This window comes from Lepeophtheirus salmonis, chromosome 5 (assembly GCF_016086655.4).
Source record: "Lepeophtheirus salmonis chromosome 5, UVic_Lsal_1.4, whole genome shotgun sequence".
NCBI lineage: Eukaryota > Metazoa > Arthropoda > Copepoda > Siphonostomatoida > Caligidae > Lepeophtheirus > Lepeophtheirus salmonis.
The window spans coordinates 48,631,338-48,653,142 of record NC_052135.2 but is presented as its reverse complement, the minus strand read 5'-3'; the positions used below and the strand labels follow the sequence as shown (position 1 = coordinate 48,653,142).

The 21,805-nt window shown below is 31.2% G+C and overlaps 1 protein-coding gene across 7 annotated transcripts in view; it reads right to left on the bottom strand.

The window, feature by feature from the left end:
• Positions 1-21,805, bottom strand: part of LOC121118515 (uncharacterized) — a 255,692-nt gene that overhangs the window by 116,654 nt on the left and 117,233 nt on the right. For 2 of the 7 annotated variants that reach the window (XM_071888749.1, XM_071888758.1), the window contains exon 1: positions 10,060-10,354. The exons of the other annotated variants lie outside the window; for them this stretch is intronic. In XM_071888749.1, coding sequence (XP_071744850.1) covers positions 10,060-10,097 — 38 coding nt within the window. In that variant the 5' untranslated portion in view covers positions 10,098-10,354. Of the gene's footprint in view, positions 1-10,059; positions 10,355-21,805 lie in introns of those variants that run through there. 7 annotated transcript variants of the gene reach the window in all.

The following is a 21,805-nucleotide window of genomic DNA, read 5'->3' as shown; positions in this document are numbered from 1 at the left end:
TTGTAGGAAGTATGTACACCGAGTGGGAATTTTTATTCCGAAAGAAGTTAGACCTGAATATCTTAGGATCTCAAGATCTTTGTTTATGAAAGTGTTCTCACTAGATTAAGCTGACAAAACCGTATAGGAAAAAGTAGAAAGTCTATGAGATGCCCTCCAAATACGAACTCCGTGCACCAGTTATTGTGTGCCTCTTTGACGGGCACACACCCAACGACGCTAATCATTTCATAGCTATTGATTCTGGATAACTTAAACTAATGTTCACAAATCTATTGTCATGCTCGAATTTTAAATTGGTAGGGTTAGTCCAAATGAGATATTTGAAACAGGATTTATTCCGGAAAAACCAAAATATGTAAGAACTTTATGTTTTGGACAAAGGAAATGCGACTGTCTAACTGGCTGGAATTGGATCTCTTGGACAGAATTATATATCTAAATGTAATAATCAATCATATGTTAATTTTCTCATTAATGTAGGAATGCTGAGTTATTATTTTTGACATTCAGGTTCAACCATCCTTTGTGAATAAACAAACTTGAAAAAATATTTCGTAATTTCCTCATCATGAGTGAGCAAATAGCCAAAGAATATGATATCTCAGATTTTCTAGACACTGAAGTTAAAGTGGCAAGGATTATGGCCATTATGAAGTTCCCCAGGAGGCTGATTGCGAAGATCTCTCTGGGAGAGGACACGTCCGGAAAGTACCAAAAGTTTTGTATCGATAAAATGGCTGGATTTGGGCACAAAGAGATGTGGCTCCGTTCCCCGCTAGATTTTAACCCGCTGGACTTAGCTATGTGGGTTATTTTGTTATTTTTGAAAATATTTTTTTAAAAGTAATATTAAAGTAAACTCTCGAGTCCGCGTTTCACTAGTCAACCCTGTCTACCTTCCTATATAATAACGCTTTACAGATAAATTAAAAAAATATATAATTCTCAGCGGGTGTGTTAACATACTGTTTAAATACACTCTTAATATATACATATATTGCGAAAAAAAAGAATAAAGAAGATAATTCATACCTGAAGCATATGACAGCAGAACGAATGAAGCTTTTTGTAAGTGGAAAAAAATTAAAGATATTACATAACAATATCTCTACATAAATAGGGATTTGACCCATCCTTTTTGTGGTGAATACGTAACAGATTATTTGAAAATATCCGTTAAATAACTCAAATAACGTCGTATTTATAGTTCAATAACTTATTACGAAATATGTACAATGAATGATAAAATGACCGGACTTTTGGTCTCCAAACTCGCCGGATCTGTATTTGATGGACTTTTTTGTGTAGGGGACGATCGAACGAGTAAATCAATCAGTGAATGATTTTTTTCAGCAAGTGTCCTTTCAGAAAAGTGACATTAGTTCAATTGGCTTTTACCAAAATGTCCTAGAACTAATCTCATTACGTAGCAACCCTTAAATGGACAACTTTTTGCTTGTTTAAACATATTACAATCAATCTACTTAATATAGCTTTATATCAACATATGTTGGAAATTTCTTTTCCTATTCTTTAAACAGATTTCTTAGTGCATTTGTAAAAACTCAAGAGAAAATTATTCAAATTAAAAGAAGTTTGCTAATTTTTGTATAAATTGATGTAAAATCAGTCTCAATTGATAAAAAGTAATGATTGAAAGTACGGTTAAGTTGAAATATAACAAAAAAAAGAGTAAGGAATGGTTCTTTAAAAATCTGAACAGGAAGGGGTGGAAGGCCTGTCACACATGCCATGGAGTCCCAGTTCTGGCTGACAGTGGCTTTGAGGGAATCGGCGTTTGGATGAAGGATACTGCTGACTTTCCCCTCGACATGAGCCCAAAAGGGGTTGGCATCAGGACTGTAGAAGCCAGTAGTGTAAAAAAAAAGTTCAAAAGAGTTTTGCAAAGGATGAGATGGGTTATTATTGCATTGCTGGGATCAAAAGTGGCCTTTATAGAAGTTATAATTACTTTCCGATTCGAACTTGAAAGTTTTGTTGGTCAACAACAGATCCAAGTAATCATAACATTCATTTATTACTTTGACCCTCTCTCATACACTAACTGTACTTCTCAGTAATATAAATGGATAAAGATGGGGGGGTAAAGGATCCAGGGGGTAGTTGGTGAGGGGTTAAAGGAAGAGGGGTAGTTGGACAGGGATAGTTGGTCGGGGCTTAATGCTGGGGGTAGTTTGTTCGGGGGGAGGTGTCCTGTTCCCGCTTGGAGTACGCGAATGGAAATGTGTCATTTTCTCGACGTGTACGGTTAACTAGAGATCTCAGATTTGTTTGTATTGTACCTCATTATTTATGTTTTAATATATCGAAATATCAATTAATTTCAATCACTCTACCTCCATTAATTATTAAATTAGTAAGCGTTCAGATTTCAATGGACTACACGGTTGTTTGCATTTCGAACAAAATTAACTGATCCCCTCAAACAAGAGTTATTCAACTTCAAATGTTATTTTTTCACGAGTTATTATCTCCATTTGTACATTTTACATATTAGGAAGAAAATAATTTAATATAGGACAATTTGATACCTTTTTGTACGTAAATTTGAGAAATATTTTATTTTTGTTTGAAGAATATTTGTTTATATTTATTTTTAATATTTGAGGCTCTTATATATAAAATCCATTGCCACAAAAAATATATATATATATTATCTCAATTATGAGTCAGGCTTATATATGTTTTTCTATTAAACTAATTATCTTCTATTTTTGTAAATAAGCTCTTAACCCATCGATGATGACACCAATTCCATTTAAATGACCGTCACGGCAATGAAAGAATATGATAAGAGTCAAAAGTAGTCTTTTTAATTAAATATGGGCTCTAGCCCAGGGATGGGGTTCAACGGAAAAGGGAAATTTTTTGGAACCGAGTCAAAGAATTCAACTTAAAAATAAATTATTTAAATACCCTTTTCTTCTAAAAAATAAGAAATCATCCCAGGTAGTTTTAAGCTTTTGCAAATGACTGTAATACACTTTTTTGTAACTCATATTCTAGGGTATAAATGAGCCAATTTTGATAGAACCATAATGTATCAGAACGTGTTAGGACTATTGTTATTGTGTTGATGCATCACAAACGTACAAAAATCCAACCACAGAGTTTCTAAATAGAATCCAATAAGTCTTCCTTTAAAGGAAGCTGTATAAAAGTAAGTCAAAATAAGTGTAGACTAGAGTAATCATGCATTAATTTCATCGTCAGATACAAAAGTTGCATAATATGTTAAAAAGAACTTACGTAGACATCGAGTTTTTTTTATTAACTCGCAATCTCGGGGGACAAAAAGGAAAATTTGAAAAAAAAAAACATATTGTAGATAGCCTGCTGTATTTTTTTTCTGGGCAACTCTGAATTGTTATGGGCAAATTTAATATTTAGAAATGATCATCTGTAAAATGAATATGTGGCTGGCCCGTTAACAAAGATGTACTTAATTCTCTTATCAGGTGTTTTTATTAATTACATCTTGTATGGTTTAAAACAGCTGACTCGACGTATTATGAAATCAAAAGAGGCAGTTCCTTTAATTCCAGTTAAAGCTCAGACTTTCAGACATCAAATGCCATATTTTTACACTTTATAGATGTATTCTTCTTGGAATTACGTGCCTTTCAAGAAAAAACAACAACTTTCAAATCGAAAGAAAGATAACTCGAGTTATAAAAAAAAATTTAAACTTTTAAAAATGGTTTTAAAATCTTTTAATGTTAGGTTTTAAAAACTATTCAAATAATTTATCCCCATCTTTAACACCAAGTGCTTAAAAAAGCATGGAATCATAAAAATATTTAAAAATACCAAAAACTATAGGCCATAATTGTAATCAAGAGATGTAATTCTCATAAGTTCAGCATATTTCGTTCTTGAGGCATTTTTTGATATTGAGCAGTGTAATCAATATAAATGAACAATTTAAAGTAGTCACTTTGAAAATCTTTATAATAATCTTCAAAATTTCTTTAATTTTACTCATTAATTTATTCCCCCTCCCGGATAAAAACAAAGTTAAATATTATTTGGGTTAAAGGAATGTACATACACTCCCTTATTAAATCCCCCTAAAGGATAAAAACTTTCATTCCATAAACCTACATATATGAATCAGTCAATTTAATTTACTGTTCATATTTGATACACAAAGAAAAAATTTATAGGCTTGGTTCGATGTGTGTGAAAATGTATGCCTACACATCAATATAAAATGGAAATCTTAGGAAAAAATAATAGAAATTCATTAAAAGTAGAGAAAAAAAAGTAAAGATCCTAAACAAACCATATTCATACATGGAAAAATGAACAATATAGAAACTATCGTCACTTATTACTAGAGTTATAAGTAATAACCTGTGCCAGTATGGTAAACAAAGAAATATAAAATGACATTGTAACTAAGATAATTTGAAGAATATTGTTTCGAAATATCATTAAATTAGATAAGCTACAAACAGTTCTTCGAGAAAGGAAATAAACAGAAATCCCACTCCGTATCTAGTAAAAGCATATGCAGGAATGACTCCGACGACAATCCTTATTCAACATTCTTATTCTAAGCTTGAATTGTATCTTAGATTTTTGAAAATTTGGGGAATTTTTGTATCAAGCATTTAATTATCATTTTTTTCTTGTTCCAAATTATCTGGACTACCCTGTAGTTGTAACTTGTATGCATGATTGAACTCGGGTGTGTCTTCAATGTGCTGCTTCCATACAAAAGAGGGATCGTGCATGGATTTACCTATTTGGGTTATTATTTGCCATTATTAGATATAAAAGAAATAATAGTATGATTCCAAGTAAGAGTTGTTTCGCAGTAAAGTTGAAGGGAGAGGTAGGTATCAAAGTCTCACCCTGTCTAAAGGTATATGCATGAAGATTTTAATTCTTTGTTATATGTGAGGAAAAAATTACTCTTAAAAAAGACTGTTAAAAAGTTGAGTTCGACTATTTACTCCAACACAAAAAAAAAACAACAACTCTGCTTTACTAAAATCAACAATTTTCTGGAAAATACATATTGTAGCTTTCTGGAAATGTGTTTTCGGACATAATACATACTTTACTTGAACTGGAAAAATTAAAAAATACCAACATTTAGTCAAATTTCCTGGATCAGTAAAAAGGAGAGGGATTTATTTCATTTTCTTGATATTTGTTCAAGATTTCTTTTATGTTGACACACCACATGTATATTTATAAATATAGTATGTTTCCTTGGAATTTGATCTGTGAGATATAGAGTGGTGTATTCAAATATTCTTATATATCTTTTTGTCTAACATACATTTAAATAAAGTCCAATAAGACAATATAGCTTATTGGCATGTCCTTTTCATATAAGTTAACACTAATATATATATTACCGACAACGAAAAGTATTTAGTAAAAAAAAAACCAAAACTTTTAATTTGCAAGTAAACCCTACTTTTATGCCATTAATAAGGTCGTTTAAGTCTTGGATTTTCTTTCCATGCTTCATCTTCTTTCTTCTATTCAAATATTGAAACTTCTTATATAATTATATTATGTTATCTTCTATATTATTAAAACAAAGTTGGTCTTTTAGCTGACGTCTAGTTACTGCCGACAATGCTAGTTGGAATAAGTTTGCCATATTTTACATTTTTACTACCTGAAAGGGAAAAACGTGATATGCATCGTGGCAAAAAACGTTCTACATAAAAAAACCTCCTTATTTTGTAAAGGATAATTATTAGTGGTTGAAGATTATTATACGCAATGATCTTATAAATTAGTTTGGTAGTTCCAAATTAATAGCAGCTATAAATTTAATTATGACACACTTTAGATATAATAATTGTGGTAAAAATAAATCTATTATTTTCCCAATACAGTAAATGGTGTTGGAAATGCATGATTTCGTACTTAAAACACCTATTTGACAGTTGCGTGTGTCAAAAATGAAAAAAGGAAAAAAAAATGGCATATTTTCAGTCTTTTTATCGATAAAAGCAAACACGCAAGCAAGATGGCTTAAAATGTGAAAAATCTTTATGGTTCCTCATAATTTTATAGCCGATCAGGTGCAATTTTAGCTTCTTTTATTCCATTTCACTATCTCTTGACGTCAAAGATGCACCACTCTCTTTTTGATCCACAATTGTCAAATATGTGGATAAAATAATAAAATCGACGAGTCCAACTGTCATATAAGAAGATAAACATTTATACATATATTTTTTATTCAAATCCCTTAAAAATAATGGATTTCCTTTTACAACACCTAATAATAAAATTTCAAAGTGTTTATTATTTACTAACACGATCCCAATATTTCCCCAGGGCACCGTAATTTAAATTTGGTTCCAGAGATCCTCTTCAAAGACAATTTCCAAGGAAATAAGAAAACTTAATTATGACATATCGTACATCAAGAAAAATAGTCATATATTACTCAATATATATGTAGATGGCTCTTTGTTTGCAATAACAATCTTCAATTTGCCTTCAAGTGACGAGCAGGCCTTTATTAAAAATCATTAAAAAAAGTGTATCCTAATTAAATTTGCACCTAGTCCACGTCTGACATACAATATCAGTGCAAATTTACTTTAATCCTTAATTATTCTTTTGTAAACATAATTTATAATAAATTAAATTACATATGTAGGGACTAACTGATTCATAATCGAAAGAGTAAAGCAATTGCAATAAAAAGAATATTATTTTTTTTTCCTATTAGTAGTTAATTATTTATTGTAGAAACAACATTGGAATTCATTTTTGTAGCTTATTGGGAAAAAAGCTTTGCAAATATGCAAAATAATATAATTATTCTATACTAGGTTTTGAACTTGGTAAATACTCGTATAAACTTTTAAAGGATCTATTGTGCCCATTGTATTATATTCTACGTTTTTGGTTAGGTAATTTTAGAGTATAATAATAGACTTTGCAAATAAAAAACCTGTGTTTTTGTTAATATCTATAGAGTCCAGACCTAAAAATTATACTTATAATGTTTCATTATGCAAACCAAACGACAATTGAAGAAAATATAAACAAGATTTGCTTGTATCCAGTAATTATCCAGAAGAAAATATTCAATACCCTTTGAGGAATCTACAATAGTGAAACATTACTTCATTTCTAAAAAAATTAAACATGCACATAAAATCCCAGTCTAATCTTTCATTATATATATATAATTTAAATTAAGTTAATCAAATTGTATTTTAAAAAAACAAGTCTATTTATCTTTTTTTATGACGATCTAAATGTACCATTAATCCCTCATTTTACAAGGATTTTTATACAAAGCTATTAATCTATGTATTTATATTAACAATAGATTATATATTAGTTCAAACTTTTCCTCATAATTTAACTTTTACATAGTTTAATGTGCATATACGAGACGGGACGTCAACATAAATCAAGCTAAATTGTTTATCCCAAAATTGAGTTTCTATTAAACTTTTTCTCTTGGACAAATTGTAGTCAGTTTCTATCAATCATATTTTTGAACCAATCCTTTGGAGAAACTGGAAATCGTATTTAAAGAAGGTAAAAACATCAATACAATAAAGTAAAGGGCCATATCAGATGATTTGAAATGATATTGATTTCATTCATGTCTGCAAATAATGGGTTTATAAGTTGTATCCATGGATTTAATTCTACTTAGAGGGATTTGAAGGTGCTTAACTTACTCCTTAATCCCTATTATATAGAACCTTTTATGTATAAGGTAAATGTTTTTTTTTCAAATATTAGGATATGTGCATAGCAGAATTTTATTCAAAATAGATGGAATTTTGATTTCTTTTCGCACACCTTAACTTTTGTCTATTTATAGCCTGTTTCTAAAAAGGTACTTGTATATACGTTAGATATTTCCCCGAATTAATATAATATTTTGTGCCTTTAATGTTCTTTAAAAGTACTAGAGTAGGTTTGCTCAGCGTTGCCCGGGACAATAAGAAATTAAAATGAATTAATAACTATTCTGCATAAAATTAAAAAAATAAATATAGACCGTAAAATTTTAAGAATGATTCTCATATTGGTTTTATAAGTATGAGTTTACTAGTATATATATATAGGGACTCTTGTTTCACGCGATGAGGAAGTTGTTGCTTTATTCTGGGTCAGACGCTGAGTCTCGCAGCCACTTCACTGAGCATCCTGGAACCCTCATCATATCCCAAAATACATCCCGGGTCTCAGTTTGTACAGGTGAAGTAATGGGCAAAAATAGAGTTTCAACTCATCCACCGTAGCGTTTTTAAGCACCAAGGAACCCTTCTAATATGCTATAATACACCCCCAACCCACAGGTTGTGCAGGTGAACTGCTGCGCCCGATTAATGTTAAATTTATTTACTGCCGCTTCCCTGAGCATCAGGAAACCCTACTAATATTCTAAAATACAACCCGGCTCTCAGGTTGTAAAGGTGAAGTGTTGGGCAAAAATAATGTTTCAACTCAACGATCAACGTTTTTATAGGCACCAATGAAACCTTCTAATATTCTATAATACACCCCTAGCCCATGAGTTGTGCAGGTGAACTGCTAGGCCTGAGGTACGTTAAAATCATCCATTGCCCCTTTCTGAGTATCAATGAACCTTCCTCATTTCCCAAAATACTCCGGCTCTCAGGCTATAAAGGTGAAGTAATGGGGCTCAATGCAGTTTAAACTTCACCCCACCACATTTATAAGCACCAAGAATCCCTTTTACTATAATAGAATGTATATATTGAGCTAAATACATAAATGTTTCGAATGGTTGAACTTTGCAACGATAACAACCTTATATGTACTCTTTTTTTTTAATTACAAATGAGCTCTTACTGATTATTTTTGTATCTTTGTCGGATTGTGTTACAGGATTACCAAACGAGGGAACTACGGGGTGTAAAAAAAAACAGGTATTGCACTAGTAGTGATTATAATAAAAATGACCAAAACAATAATTGAGAATATATGAGTAAGACTAGCTTAAAAAGCTTTATTTTATGCATATTCTTAAATTCAAAGAATATATTTTTTACAAACAAGATCTCAATATTTCTCAGGATCCTGTAATTTATTCATTTGTTTCCCGGAATCTTTTTTACCGAGAAATAAGAACCTCTAATTTGGCCATATCGTATAGAAAAGATAAAATTTATGTTTATACAATAAGTTGAAACCCGCTGCTTTAATCAGCCTCGATGTGGCGAGCGGACCTTATTTAAAATCATTAATATAAGTATACTGTGATAAAGTTTACAGCTGGAACACCTCAGACGTCTAATATATGCACAAATTCACTAAAACAGAACTCAACTCGTGAACTCGGAGCAAAAAGTTCTTTTGGGATAAAAACGACATTTTTTAGCACAAATTATAATACTCGTGAAATCATGATCCTGCAATTTAAAAATTTGTTTTTGAGATCCTTTCGAACAAAATTTCCGGGGGAATGAGAAACTTTAATACTCGAAGTTATAAAAACATAATTTAGCAGTCATAAAAATATGACCTATGCATTTCTCAGCCTGCATGCAGCAAATGCATCGTTAAGGCGAAAACATAAGTGTTAAAACATCCTTTTCTAACTAGATATGTAATTACCTACATCATAATATATATGTGGCGTATCAGGATTAAAAAAATCACAAAAAGTAGAAAATCCCTTGTTTTTTTACTTCATACCTATATATTTACATACAGTCAAATATTTCATAAATATATTTGAGTCAATTATAGGCATTATATTCAAATTTCTGGGATGAGTTAAGATACCCAAAAGCTTTAGCTAGTGTTTAACATCTGTATTTGATTTAAGAAGTAGATATTGATCCCGATATGACCTTTCAAAAAAAACAAAAAACATAACGTCATTATCTCGTTTTTTTATATTGATGACCAATTTTGACTACTGTAAGTGCACTTTGCAAAATATCCAAAGGGTTAATTAGAATGATCCTTTTTGATAAAAATGGAAAATAATTCGCTGAAGAACACAAATTGTTTTAGTTTTTGTTGTGTGTTGACGGGTTACATATCTGATCTTACCTTAATTCTAAGGAGAGTTTTTCATGATCCAATGACATGATGCTACAGAGTGTTCTCCTTCAACTATAATTTATTTATTCAAAGAACAAAGATGTTTCAAAGCACAAAACACACTGAATCTTAAGTAACATTCATGGTATACACATAATTGATATATAAAACGAATTAATCTAAACCACTACTTCCACACACTGATCTCGAAAATGAAATGAATTTTATGATATAGAAATTATATTAGGTCTATACAGGCATATTTGAAACTACTTCTTCTACTTTTGCTTATTCAAAGCCAAGTGGTTATTGATTCCAAGTACATACATAGACAGAATAGTTGAATACATGTAAACCGCGCAGGCCCGTAGGAACTCTTAGTAATTGTAGTATTTTTTCTTTGCACACCACTATAACGCATTCTTCAACCTTTTACGATTTCATTTCGTTTATCTGTTTTTTTCTTTTAAAAGTATATAAAAAATGTCAAAATCTTATTTTCCTTGTGTTAGTTTCAAGTTTTGCAAATATCTTCGTTTGGGAGTAAAATACAATCTTTTAAAAGCAGACAAATTCAATTAGTTTTTTTCGAGAATTACGATACGTATATTTTAAATGGATTGTACAAAAGTAGTATAATAAGTTTTATCGTCGTTGCGAAGAGGATTTAAGTTATTTTCCTCCTTTTTACAATTATATGACTTGGAACGAGAAGAACATTATGAAGTTGGATTTTCGTTGGAATGAAGTTACTAAACAGAACGGGACATACTCCACTTAAATTGGATTATTCAGAAATTGGCTCTACTTAAGAACACTTTTTCATTTGTAGCATTTAAGTGGAAAACTTATGGGCAAAAACTCATTCTTTTAGCTCTTACAGTAAAATGCAACAAAAGGATAAAACAGTTATCAATTCAATAATTTTTAATGTAGATCGATTTTTTCAAAAATATCAAAAAGGAACATAAAAGGCTGAAACTTTGGATCTTTGAGTTTTTTACTATTATTGAATTATATGCCAAATTTGAAAAAAAAATTATTGATGGTGCTTTGAAAAATGTCCTTTTTAATTATTGATTTCACTTTAAATGACCCATGATAAACAATACGAGATTAATTGTTGCCCATCAAATTATAATGCATGCTAGAATAAAGAAGGAATGAAAAACACAGTATGGTGAGCGCAAAAAGTTGGACAGTTCATATTTCATAACTATTAAATATAAAGTAAAACTTTTTTTTACTCAGCTTGGTATGGCCTAAAAATAACTTTATGAATGAATGCAGGATTTTGTTTTTATATAAATTTGTTTATTGACTATCACGTTTATTTTCAAGAGAATTGCTCTTAATCGGATTTGACTGTAACTAAACAAGGTAATATAATCCAAACAGGGGCGTCCGCAGGGGACGGTCTGGAGGGGCTGTAGCCTCTCTCCAAATATCCTAATTTCCAAAAACAGTAATTATTTTTTTTTTCCAAAAAATTTTATTTTTTATTAATGTAAATAAAAAATTTGCTAATCTGAATGCACATAATTTTTAATTTTTTTTTGTAAATAAATATGGAGCTTTGTAAAATTTTGTGAATAGCTATGATTTTTTCAAATTTTTTGCTTGGTCTTTACAATGCACATAATAAGCAAGGATTATGGCTTACAATTAATTTCCCTTTTTCAGACCTCTAATATAGACAGCACATCTGCGACATGAATTGATAACAAAAAAAAAAAAATACACATTGATCACACCGAAAATCTAGATGATAAAAGATTATCAGGTTAAAAGTTAGTATAGAGTTGAGATAACAAATAAAACTAAGGACCTGAAATTTTGCATGGGTCTCTTTTTGAGCTTGGGCGTACTAGGACGGGGGTGTCGATTTGGGGGGTCATATAAGGGGGCTTATGCAATGCCCAAAACACAAAAACCATTTTTTGCAGCTCATGGAGAATAGATAGCAGTTTGAGTGATTTATCAAAAAGAGATTGGCGTTTCAAACAACAACTATACGAATAACTATGTTTTCTAAATATATTCAAAATGAAAAAAGTTATGGGCAAAAAAAGAAATCGGTGAAAATTGCAAATTTGTTTATTTCAGGTGTAAAAAAATGAGCTTTCAATGGAATAGTAAATTAGTAGGATTAGTAAATAGAATAAAGTTTGTAGAAATTTGTCTGGAGAAATTGATGTTTAACTAAAATATCTGTCATTTTCTGAATAATTTTTCAATTTTTTTCATTTTTTCTCTCTTTCCGCCCCCCTTTTTTCATCAAAAGATCAATTTTTCAATATTTTGAAAAGAAATGCCATAAAACGATACATTTTTGACTTAAAATTTGAGACACCAACTATTCAGTTGAATGTTTTCAATTTCTGGAACATTTTGTTAGATAATTTTTGCGACAGCATTATTCTTCATAACTTTTTTGTTTTTGCAAGTAAGAAAAAAATATTGGTAGGTTGTGTTTCTTTTACAATTATAAGAAACATTTTTAACTCTTTTTTTTTTTGTAAAATTAGTGCAGATATAATTTTTGCAAATTACTTTGCGAATTTCAATTTGGGAATTTTTTGAAGAAAATAGAAAATGGACTTTAGACTATTTTTTAGATACATATATGTTGGTATATGTTACTTGTAGTTTATAACACATTATTTTTTTTATATTCGTAATAATTATACTAAGTTACAAGAGGCAATAATAAGAGTAATTTTTTTTTGGGTGGGGGGAAGAAGTTGCCATGATGAGACGTTGTAACTTACCTTAACGGTCCTGAATAATCCAAGAGAAATAGAATTAGAGTTATCGGATCTTTTTAGACAACAACGAAACATTCATATAATAACTATTAGTATATACTAATAGTTATTATATGAATGTTTTCTGAATATTTTTTAAATTTTCTCTATTAATTTGACCATTTTCAATGTGATTTCCCTCCTCCTCCTTGTTTTTGTATTGCCGGATAAAAAATTCAACTGTTTTATAGTGTCTTTTAGAGGCAGAAGGGAAATATTTAATTAGGTCACAGACATATACCCACCCTGAGCCCTGCAGTCTTCAATGAGAATGTAAGGTATCTCGATGTAGCATAAAAAATCCTCTTCCTCAATTCCATGTCACATGTGATCGATTCCTTATCCAGTTTCTGGGGTATGAGAGCCTAAACTAGATGAGGGATCGATCATATGTGGCATGAATGAAGGAAAAACCAGACAACACCGTGTTCTTTAAGCAGCCTTTTTCAGTCATCTATATGTTTAACCTTATGAGTTCCCTTATAATTTCCAATCCAGGGCACTCCAGAAAAATCATGCACATCGTCGTTAAATAATTTGCCTTAATTTTTACTGAGTTTAAAAAAATTTGATTTTTCTGTTGAAATCTGGAATTATGAAGTAAACTTGCTTCCATCATAGATATATTACGTAATTACCTTAATATCCTTATTTTCCATTCTTTTTGGTATGTTATGTGGACTCATGTCATGTAGTGTCATGAATTCATCCCTCAATACAATTCATTCTAACTCAACAGGTCATAGAATATTTTGAAGAGATAGTTTTTTTATATTTTTGTCTAATAATATCCACAGTACTGTTTGATTTGTAGCTAGGTGACTCCACATGGCTCTGTGAGCTGTCGCAAATTCACTTAAGATATCACTGATAGCAGAATGAGATAGATCTGATTCCAAAATCAAAATCCTAAATATTGCAGAATTATTTAAATGAAATCTCCACTCCAAATTAGTTCTCCGAGTAACATCAAAAAATATCGTCAAATATATTTACGGTAAAATGTTTACCAGTAGAGTAAATCCCCTCCCCCCTCCCCCAATTGTGTGTGTTTGAGTGTAACTTTAGTGAAAAAGATGCTCCGCCAAGTGTCCTCTTCCTTTAACACCCTTTCTGCCACAGATAGAATAGCTATGCCAGAATAAATAATTTTAGGAAATTTTTTTGTATTATAAAGATCTACCCTCCTCTTAAGATTGAATTTTTGCCATTGAGTTTAACGATGCCCAATTTGAGTAATGAGGGCCTTTATTTGTCCATTGAATTTCTAAAATATTTACAACATCACTCCATAGTCAAAATCCCCAGTTTCCACATTCTCATAGGGATTATATATTTTTTTTTTTCATTGTTCATAATTAGGCTTGATATATTACTACATTTTTTAAAGAAATTTAAAATGCGTTCGATTCTTATTAGGTTGACTTTCAGGGTTTCCTTCCAACATTATTGTGTCATCTCCGTATAAATCTAACAAATGTTTTATTTATTTCTATAGACCACACCAAAGACTTGAAATTCTCGAAGTAGAAAACAATTTATGATCTCCATAGCTGCAACAAATAGTCATGAGGATTCAGGGCATCCCTTCCTACTACTTTTGCTAAGAGTTATACGATTGCTCCTATGCCCATCAATCCATTGTTGATGATCTGTAATATAATAAAGCTCGGATGGGGCTAAAAAACTTTTAAGTAAAAAAAAAATTATGGATCTGAGCAGAAAATTATGTAGTATGGTATCAAATGCTTTATCAAAATCAATAGAAATTATGGCAGAATGAACATTCCTCTGCTTAGTTGAGTCAAGTCTAGTTTGAATATTTCTAGAAATATCGCCGATGTGTCTGGTTTTTTTTTTGTTTTTTTAAAACCTTTTTACTTTACTCCCAGCCTAGCAAAAAGGCTCCATTGCTTTGCTAGAACCCCAGCCAATATTATGTAAGATTCGCAGAGGATGGCTAAGGGACGCCAAAGGTTGGTAAAAGTTCCATTTTCTTTAATTAGAATAAGAGCAATCCTACCAAGTATGAGAGATGCAGTGAGTTGGCCCCTCTTCTCACTATGGTTACCAAAACTAAGTAAATAGTGGACAATTTCTATTAAGCAAATGGTGTAAATTTCACCTTTAATACAATTTTGTACACATGGTGTATTGTCGTTGAAAGAGGCCTTAATATACTCAGAGATATTGATAACTATTAAATAGCTATGAATTTCTGAAAATGGTCTAAAAAATGTAATTTTTGGGATTTATTTTAAAATTTACATCACAAGTAACTTACTAATAATGTCTTTACATACCCAATGATAATTACGTTATTATTTGCTTAGTATTCTTTATTAGTAATTTGTATTTAGTGTTACACTGACGTGCTCAATTTCATCATATCGAAGGAGACGCCATTTATGGATATTTTTACGGAATAAAATGTAAACAACAAAAAAGCAAAACAATAATAAATAAAATATAGCCCTATGGACGCCCCTGCCAAATGTTATATTGTAGCTACTTTAGTACAAGGTATTGAAATATTTTGCTCCATTATTTTACATACTATGTAAACAAGGTCCATTTCCGGTGGGATAACTGTTATTTGTTTAAAAATGATAATGATATCATATCACAGATAAGTACATTTAAAAAATTGCCATTGGCAAAATAACAGGTGATAGTACGTCTTATATGGTACATTGAAGAGGCTACTACTACAAGTTTGTGAATAATTGTTTCTTCATATTGAATTATAATTACAAACATAATTAAAGTTATTGAATAAACAATATTGTTTTTTTCTCTAAGACTTGAAGAGATTCATCCAATATTTCCCCCAAATTTTTGACTATAAGAACATTGTTAACTTCATATCGTTATTATTTGCAATCAATTTAAACGCATATATAAATATTTTGGTACGAGGGTAAGGTGAAAAGTTCTCGTCCTGACAAAGAGATGGTGCTACAATCAGCAAAAAATTATGTTTCCTTCTGGGTATGAGGTTTTTAGTTTTGTATCAGTAGTTTCATCTAGTTTGTTCAAGTATTCAGTTATTCCAATTTTATATTCATCTATCAATGAGAAGAATAGGGGTGTCATATTATCTATCTACATATTTTAAGGGTCGAACACAAAAAAGTTTGGGAAGCACTGCTATAGACTACATAGAATGGAATACGGAAAGTCACGAAATGTCACAATACATAGTCTCACATTTTGTAGAATGTTGGATAATGATGAATTAAATGACTCTATAAATTCGAGAGATGAATTATCATCTTACATATATATCTGACTTATTCTTCTTATGTCACAATAACAGACTGCTTTGACGAGTAGAAGAAATTGGAGGCAGTTGCAAAATTTTGTGCTATGTCAACTATTACTGGGAGTTGGTTTGACTTAAACACGTCAAAATATAATATAACACAATACAACGCGTTGAAAGTGATGGCCAAGTGTATTTTGTGATGGAGAAATAAGTATTGATCCCTTGCCGATTTTGAAAGTTTGCCACTGAGAATGAAAAGAACGGTCTATAACAATAATGTTTGAATGTTATATGAACAAAATAAAATATAAATTACGAATACTAAGACAAACTTGCTAATCCGTGGCCGGCCAGATAGACACGTACTATAATATTATATTATAGTTGATTTATACAAAAGCGAATATGTGTGTGTGTGAGAGAGAAAGTCATAGAATCACGGCCAAACCAATGGATTGTGTATTCTTAAAAAAAAAAGGTTTTTAAAGCTCAAAACATGGCTTTGATATCATTTTTTTTGCCTTCAAGGCCAAAGCGGCCTTAAAATATCATTTTTCCAAAAACAAAATTTTTGACTAACAAATGTCTATTTCATTTAAAACAAAAAATAAAGACCGTAAAATTTTAAAAAGGATTCTTGTCGCTTATTGGTATGTATTTTTGCACACTTCAAAAAAAAAAAAAAAAAAAAGAAGAGATTTTAAGAATAAATTAAGAAAAGAGAATAAGATAAATGATTTTTGAGAATGAAATGAAGGATGAATATTTTTTCTTCTCTAAACCTTATAATCTTCTTTAAAAAAGAAACAGAAGAGTTCATAATTAATTTCAATTTCTTATTGTCCCGGAAAACGCCGGTCAAACCTACTCCATCTCCTTATGAAAAAAGTGGTGAAACGATACATATAACCCCAACATGTAGTGATAATAATTTCTAAATGTTACAGTATTTATTTCCTCATAATATTAAGTAAAATAATTTTAATTTCCTAATGTACCGTTCAACACTGGGCAAACGTAGTCTAGTATATAAATATATATGATAAAATTTTAAGAAGAGGGGGGCTAAAAATATATAAAAATGTGCTTGCTACACCTCTGGTCACGAGTAATTGATAGCCATAACACTTGAATGATATTTGTGATACCCATTTTGACTTTGTTGTAAAACAATGTATAATGTTTAAACCCTAGTAGGAAAAAAATGTACTTCTTATAGACCTAATACAGTATCAGATGCAGAAGCAAGCTGTTGGTCTAACGATTCCGTTTTGGTTATATAGGCGTCGAAGATAAGGCAAGATCTGGTAGGCCAATCAACAAAATGTCAATTAAATAATGGAAATCGTTGAGTTGGACCGGCATGTTAATTTTATCTATTTATTTTAATTTTATTATGAAAATAAAGGAAAAAACGCTTAGAACTTTTTACTTCATCTATTAGGTATGCAAACTGCCCAATATTTTATATATATATTTCGGTCAATTATAGGAACTTCGTATTCAAAATTGGGGGTAAAGTTGTAATATCAATTTAGAACATTTATTTGATTTAATAGACCTTATTTGGCTATAATATGGTCCCTTTCAAATAAAATTTACTAATATTGTACTCTTTCCAACGTTAAGTGCAATTTACAGGGCTACCAAACTATGAATAGATTAATTTGTTGATATAAATTGACCATAATCCGTCGAAGAAAAAAATTTAATCCAGATGTAATTTTGAGAAAACAATCATTCAAGTTTACTTTTGTGCTGACAAGCCACATATGTAAATATTTTATAAATTTAAAATTGAATACACTTTTAATATTAAGAATCAATGGAATACTTCAATATACTGGGTGGTCCATTTAAATCTAAACACCTACTAATTCAATAAGTAATGAAGGTTTTGTTATTGAAATTAATTCATATCTCAATGTATTTTCTCTAGTTTACATAAAAGTCGAGAATTGACACTTGAACATGATCGACAAATTTACATTCGTGCACTCCAAGTAATTGGTGTCTCAAGGACCACCGAATACGCCGTCAGCATGTCCATAATGTTCGAGAGGGTGAAGAGGTCCGTGAAAAAGGACTCAGACGAGTTATAGAAAACAGCCCAGACCAATGCCCTCAAGTCCATGAGGGCCCATGCAAGAGATATCACAGTTTCACATCAGACTGTCTAGAGATCTATCAAAAAATTGGTGGAAAGAGCCTGGTGTGTGTGTGTGGAAATGATACTTTGAACACCCATTAATGAAAGAAACCCATATCTTCCGTTCCAAGACTCTTTTGAATGTGTTTTTATGGAATCTTTTGAGTTATTTTTGGACACTTTTGCCCCCCCCCCCCTACAGCCCTGACAACAACAACAACGAATACACTGTTTAGATTTATGTTGAGGGAAGGCCTGCAGTGACCGCCATTCAAAAACTGAGGCTCTAAAAGCTACTGTCAGCCACCACTTGGACGCCATGACAGAGGATTAATTGCCGCTAAGGATGGCTACATTAATGATTAAAAGATTATAGTATTAATTTTGCTGAGTTTTTATTTTAATTAATTAAATAGATCTTGTTGAATTTAAAATTCAAAGTGTTCAGATTTTAATGAACCCCATGGCAACTATCTCATATAGATTGACAATAGAAAAAATTATACTGTTGATGTTTCTTGATGTATTCAACTGATAACAATAAGTATCATTCATTGAGTATTTGTGTTTGACTTGAAAATATGTACAATGCACATTAGGGTGTTCTTTAAATATCAATGTTTTACTGTTTGCTCTCTTAATCCTCTGTTTTGTTCTCTACATAATAAAACTTGACTATGTAAAATATTTTTAACTTTGCTTAATATTTTAATGAGCGCTCTTGCTTCCCAATATTTGATCTTATTTTGAAGAGTTAAAACAAAACCAATCGATATCCTCAATTTTTTTTAATAACATAAAGCTAAAATACCAACTTTGCCTGTAAACATAAATACATTTTTATGGTAAAACTAGTGACGTAGGCCTATGGCAGTCTAGCAGTTTTTGTAGTTTCAATATTCACTCCTTTATAATATGATCAATTGTATGAATGGTTCCCAACCTATGGGTATCAACTCCAAATTGGTCGTGACACCAATACTGAGGGGTTTTTGTTTGATGCCATTGTGTATACTATATGAAACACGATGATCAATTTCGGCTGTAATGGCACAAATACCCCTTTGTGTGGTCGTGTTCTTTGCCGTATGTATATACAGTTTTGATATGCATGCATATCTGTACTATTTCTAATTTATGTATGTACTATGGTAAACAGTAATAAGTTTGAACTAATCGTGTCAATAGTGGTCAAGGTTACTGGGCAGAAGACAAAGAGATGTGAGAAGAGGCAAACACTTCAACAAACATTTAGGTTCCTCCAAGTGTTTCAAAATGAACAACAGGCCAATGGTATTTGACCTGCTTGGCTTTTTTGCTATAGCCTTAATCAAACCATGCGCACGGGGTTCATTTTTATGTATTTTATGGGGCTGTTAAAGCTTTGAGAAGCGGCTGCAGTGGTTTTTAACTTGTATGGTGTCCCTGCTGTAGTCTTAAACGACCCATGGGATCAGAATTCATTTTGAAGTATTCGGAGAGGGCATTAATGCTTTGTGAAGAGACAGCGGTGGTTTTTAATCGGCATGGTGTCCCGGCTTTAGTTATAAACTGACAATTTGTTCGGGATTCATTTCGAATTATTGGGAGAGGGAAATTAATGCTCTGAAAAGAAGCGGTGGTGGTTTTTAACCTCCATGGTGGCCCTGCTATTGCGCGAAATATATTCTGAATTTGTTAGAAAATGATGAGATATTTTCTGAATGGCAATTTTCTACTTGGAATTATCTCCACAGCAATTTTCTCTGCATGGTTTTTAAGTTCACAATAGGAGCCACCCTAAGAAACATATAGGTATAAGTATGCATGAATGTAAACTTTCTATTTTTGATAGAATGTTGAAACCAGAAGCTAAGAAAAAGAAACAAAAATGATGAGTACGAAAAAGTTTCCACTCCTTGCATTTTTCCTTCTTGGTCGACAAATTGCTTGTTGCACTTTTTAATTTATTTTTTAGAATTAAAAAATACATTCATATAATTATGGAAGCTAATTGTTTTATTTATGTTCTCACTGTTTATAGCAGGGTAAACTAGAGCATGGACTACTGAAGATAAGGACAGTAGACATGATTAATGGAGACTAGTATTATGTAGGTCTTTATTAAGAATTGAAAACTCCTGTCCTGTCATGTTAATTTTTGCACCGTTACAGGTGGTGTAAACATTTGATAAATTTTAAAACATGAACTTCTTCATATTGTATATTGTTGTATTACTTGATATCTTTCATACAACAGTACAGACCATCTGTTAATAAGATGGAAATCCCCTCTGATTCTTCCATTTCTGTATTACGTATTACATATTTATTTTCCCATTTACTCTGGTAGGCCAAAAATGACCAATGAACTGTTTAAGCTTTTACTAGAAAATTCATCTTCTCACTTTCAAGTTTAACTCTTTTTTGCTTTGGCTCTTTAAGCATGATGTTTGTTTATTTCATGCTTTGCCCTTCTTTGTATCCCTTGCACCAGCCATTGTAAAATAAATCACGTATCACCCTCTTTATGTAGCTTTTAGGGACTCCAACCCATTTTCTGTTTCCATTCTTTGTGTCTATTTTTGCTTGGTAATCTGCATGTTCAGCCCTGCATATCAGTCTTAAAAAGTTTGAAATTCGTACCTTGATGACGTGACTCAGCATTATTTCTTTCTTTCTTTTAATCAGTCTCAGTAGAGATAGTCCTAAGGACCGGTCGAAAGACTAGATTGGACTTGTTAAAAAAAAGTATTCCTTAATTGATTTATTCGTCATTGTTTCAATTTTATGACATCACAAATAGTAATGAGCAATGAAGTATAAGGAAAAGATCAACAGCCCATTCCATTCTGTTTCTAGTGTTTCTCTCTAGTATTACATAACTTGTGTTGCTGATGTACAGATTGTTTTGATGAGAAGTGGAGACTGCAGTACGTAGCAACATTTTTTGCGGAGCTGGCTTGACTTAGAAAAGACAAAACATATCACTTAGATTTATAAATCTTAAACACTTTTGGGCCATCTTGATGGTGGAGTGTGGAAGTTGTGGGAGGGGATGAGACCTACCATATAGTATATGTAATAGTATGTTAATTTGACTTTTAGATTATTTAGGTAGGGATTTGAAAAATATTGAAATCTATTGCCTAAATATCGACAAGAAAAGAGACCCAACATCTAAAATGAAGCAACTTAATTATCAAAGAGCCCTTTAACTATTTTCGAAACGCAATTTGACATGGCATCATTTTACTTTTGTCATATCAGTGTCGGAAAAAATTAAATATCAGTTGAAAAATTGAACAAAAATATTCAGCGTCCTCCCCCCCCACACACATTCACAAAAAGTTAAAGCCTTTGCTTTATTTTTAGTAAACGTAAAAGAAGCCGAAAATAGTAACCGGAACAATTTGAAGAATATTTTGCAGGATAGCAGCTTAGCTGTCATGATTTTAACTACGTAAAAAAGATTAACTACAATTTTCATATTGCCCATTCCCTAATTTAAAAAAATGAGTTGAGTCCATGCTCGAATACTTCATGTTTAAA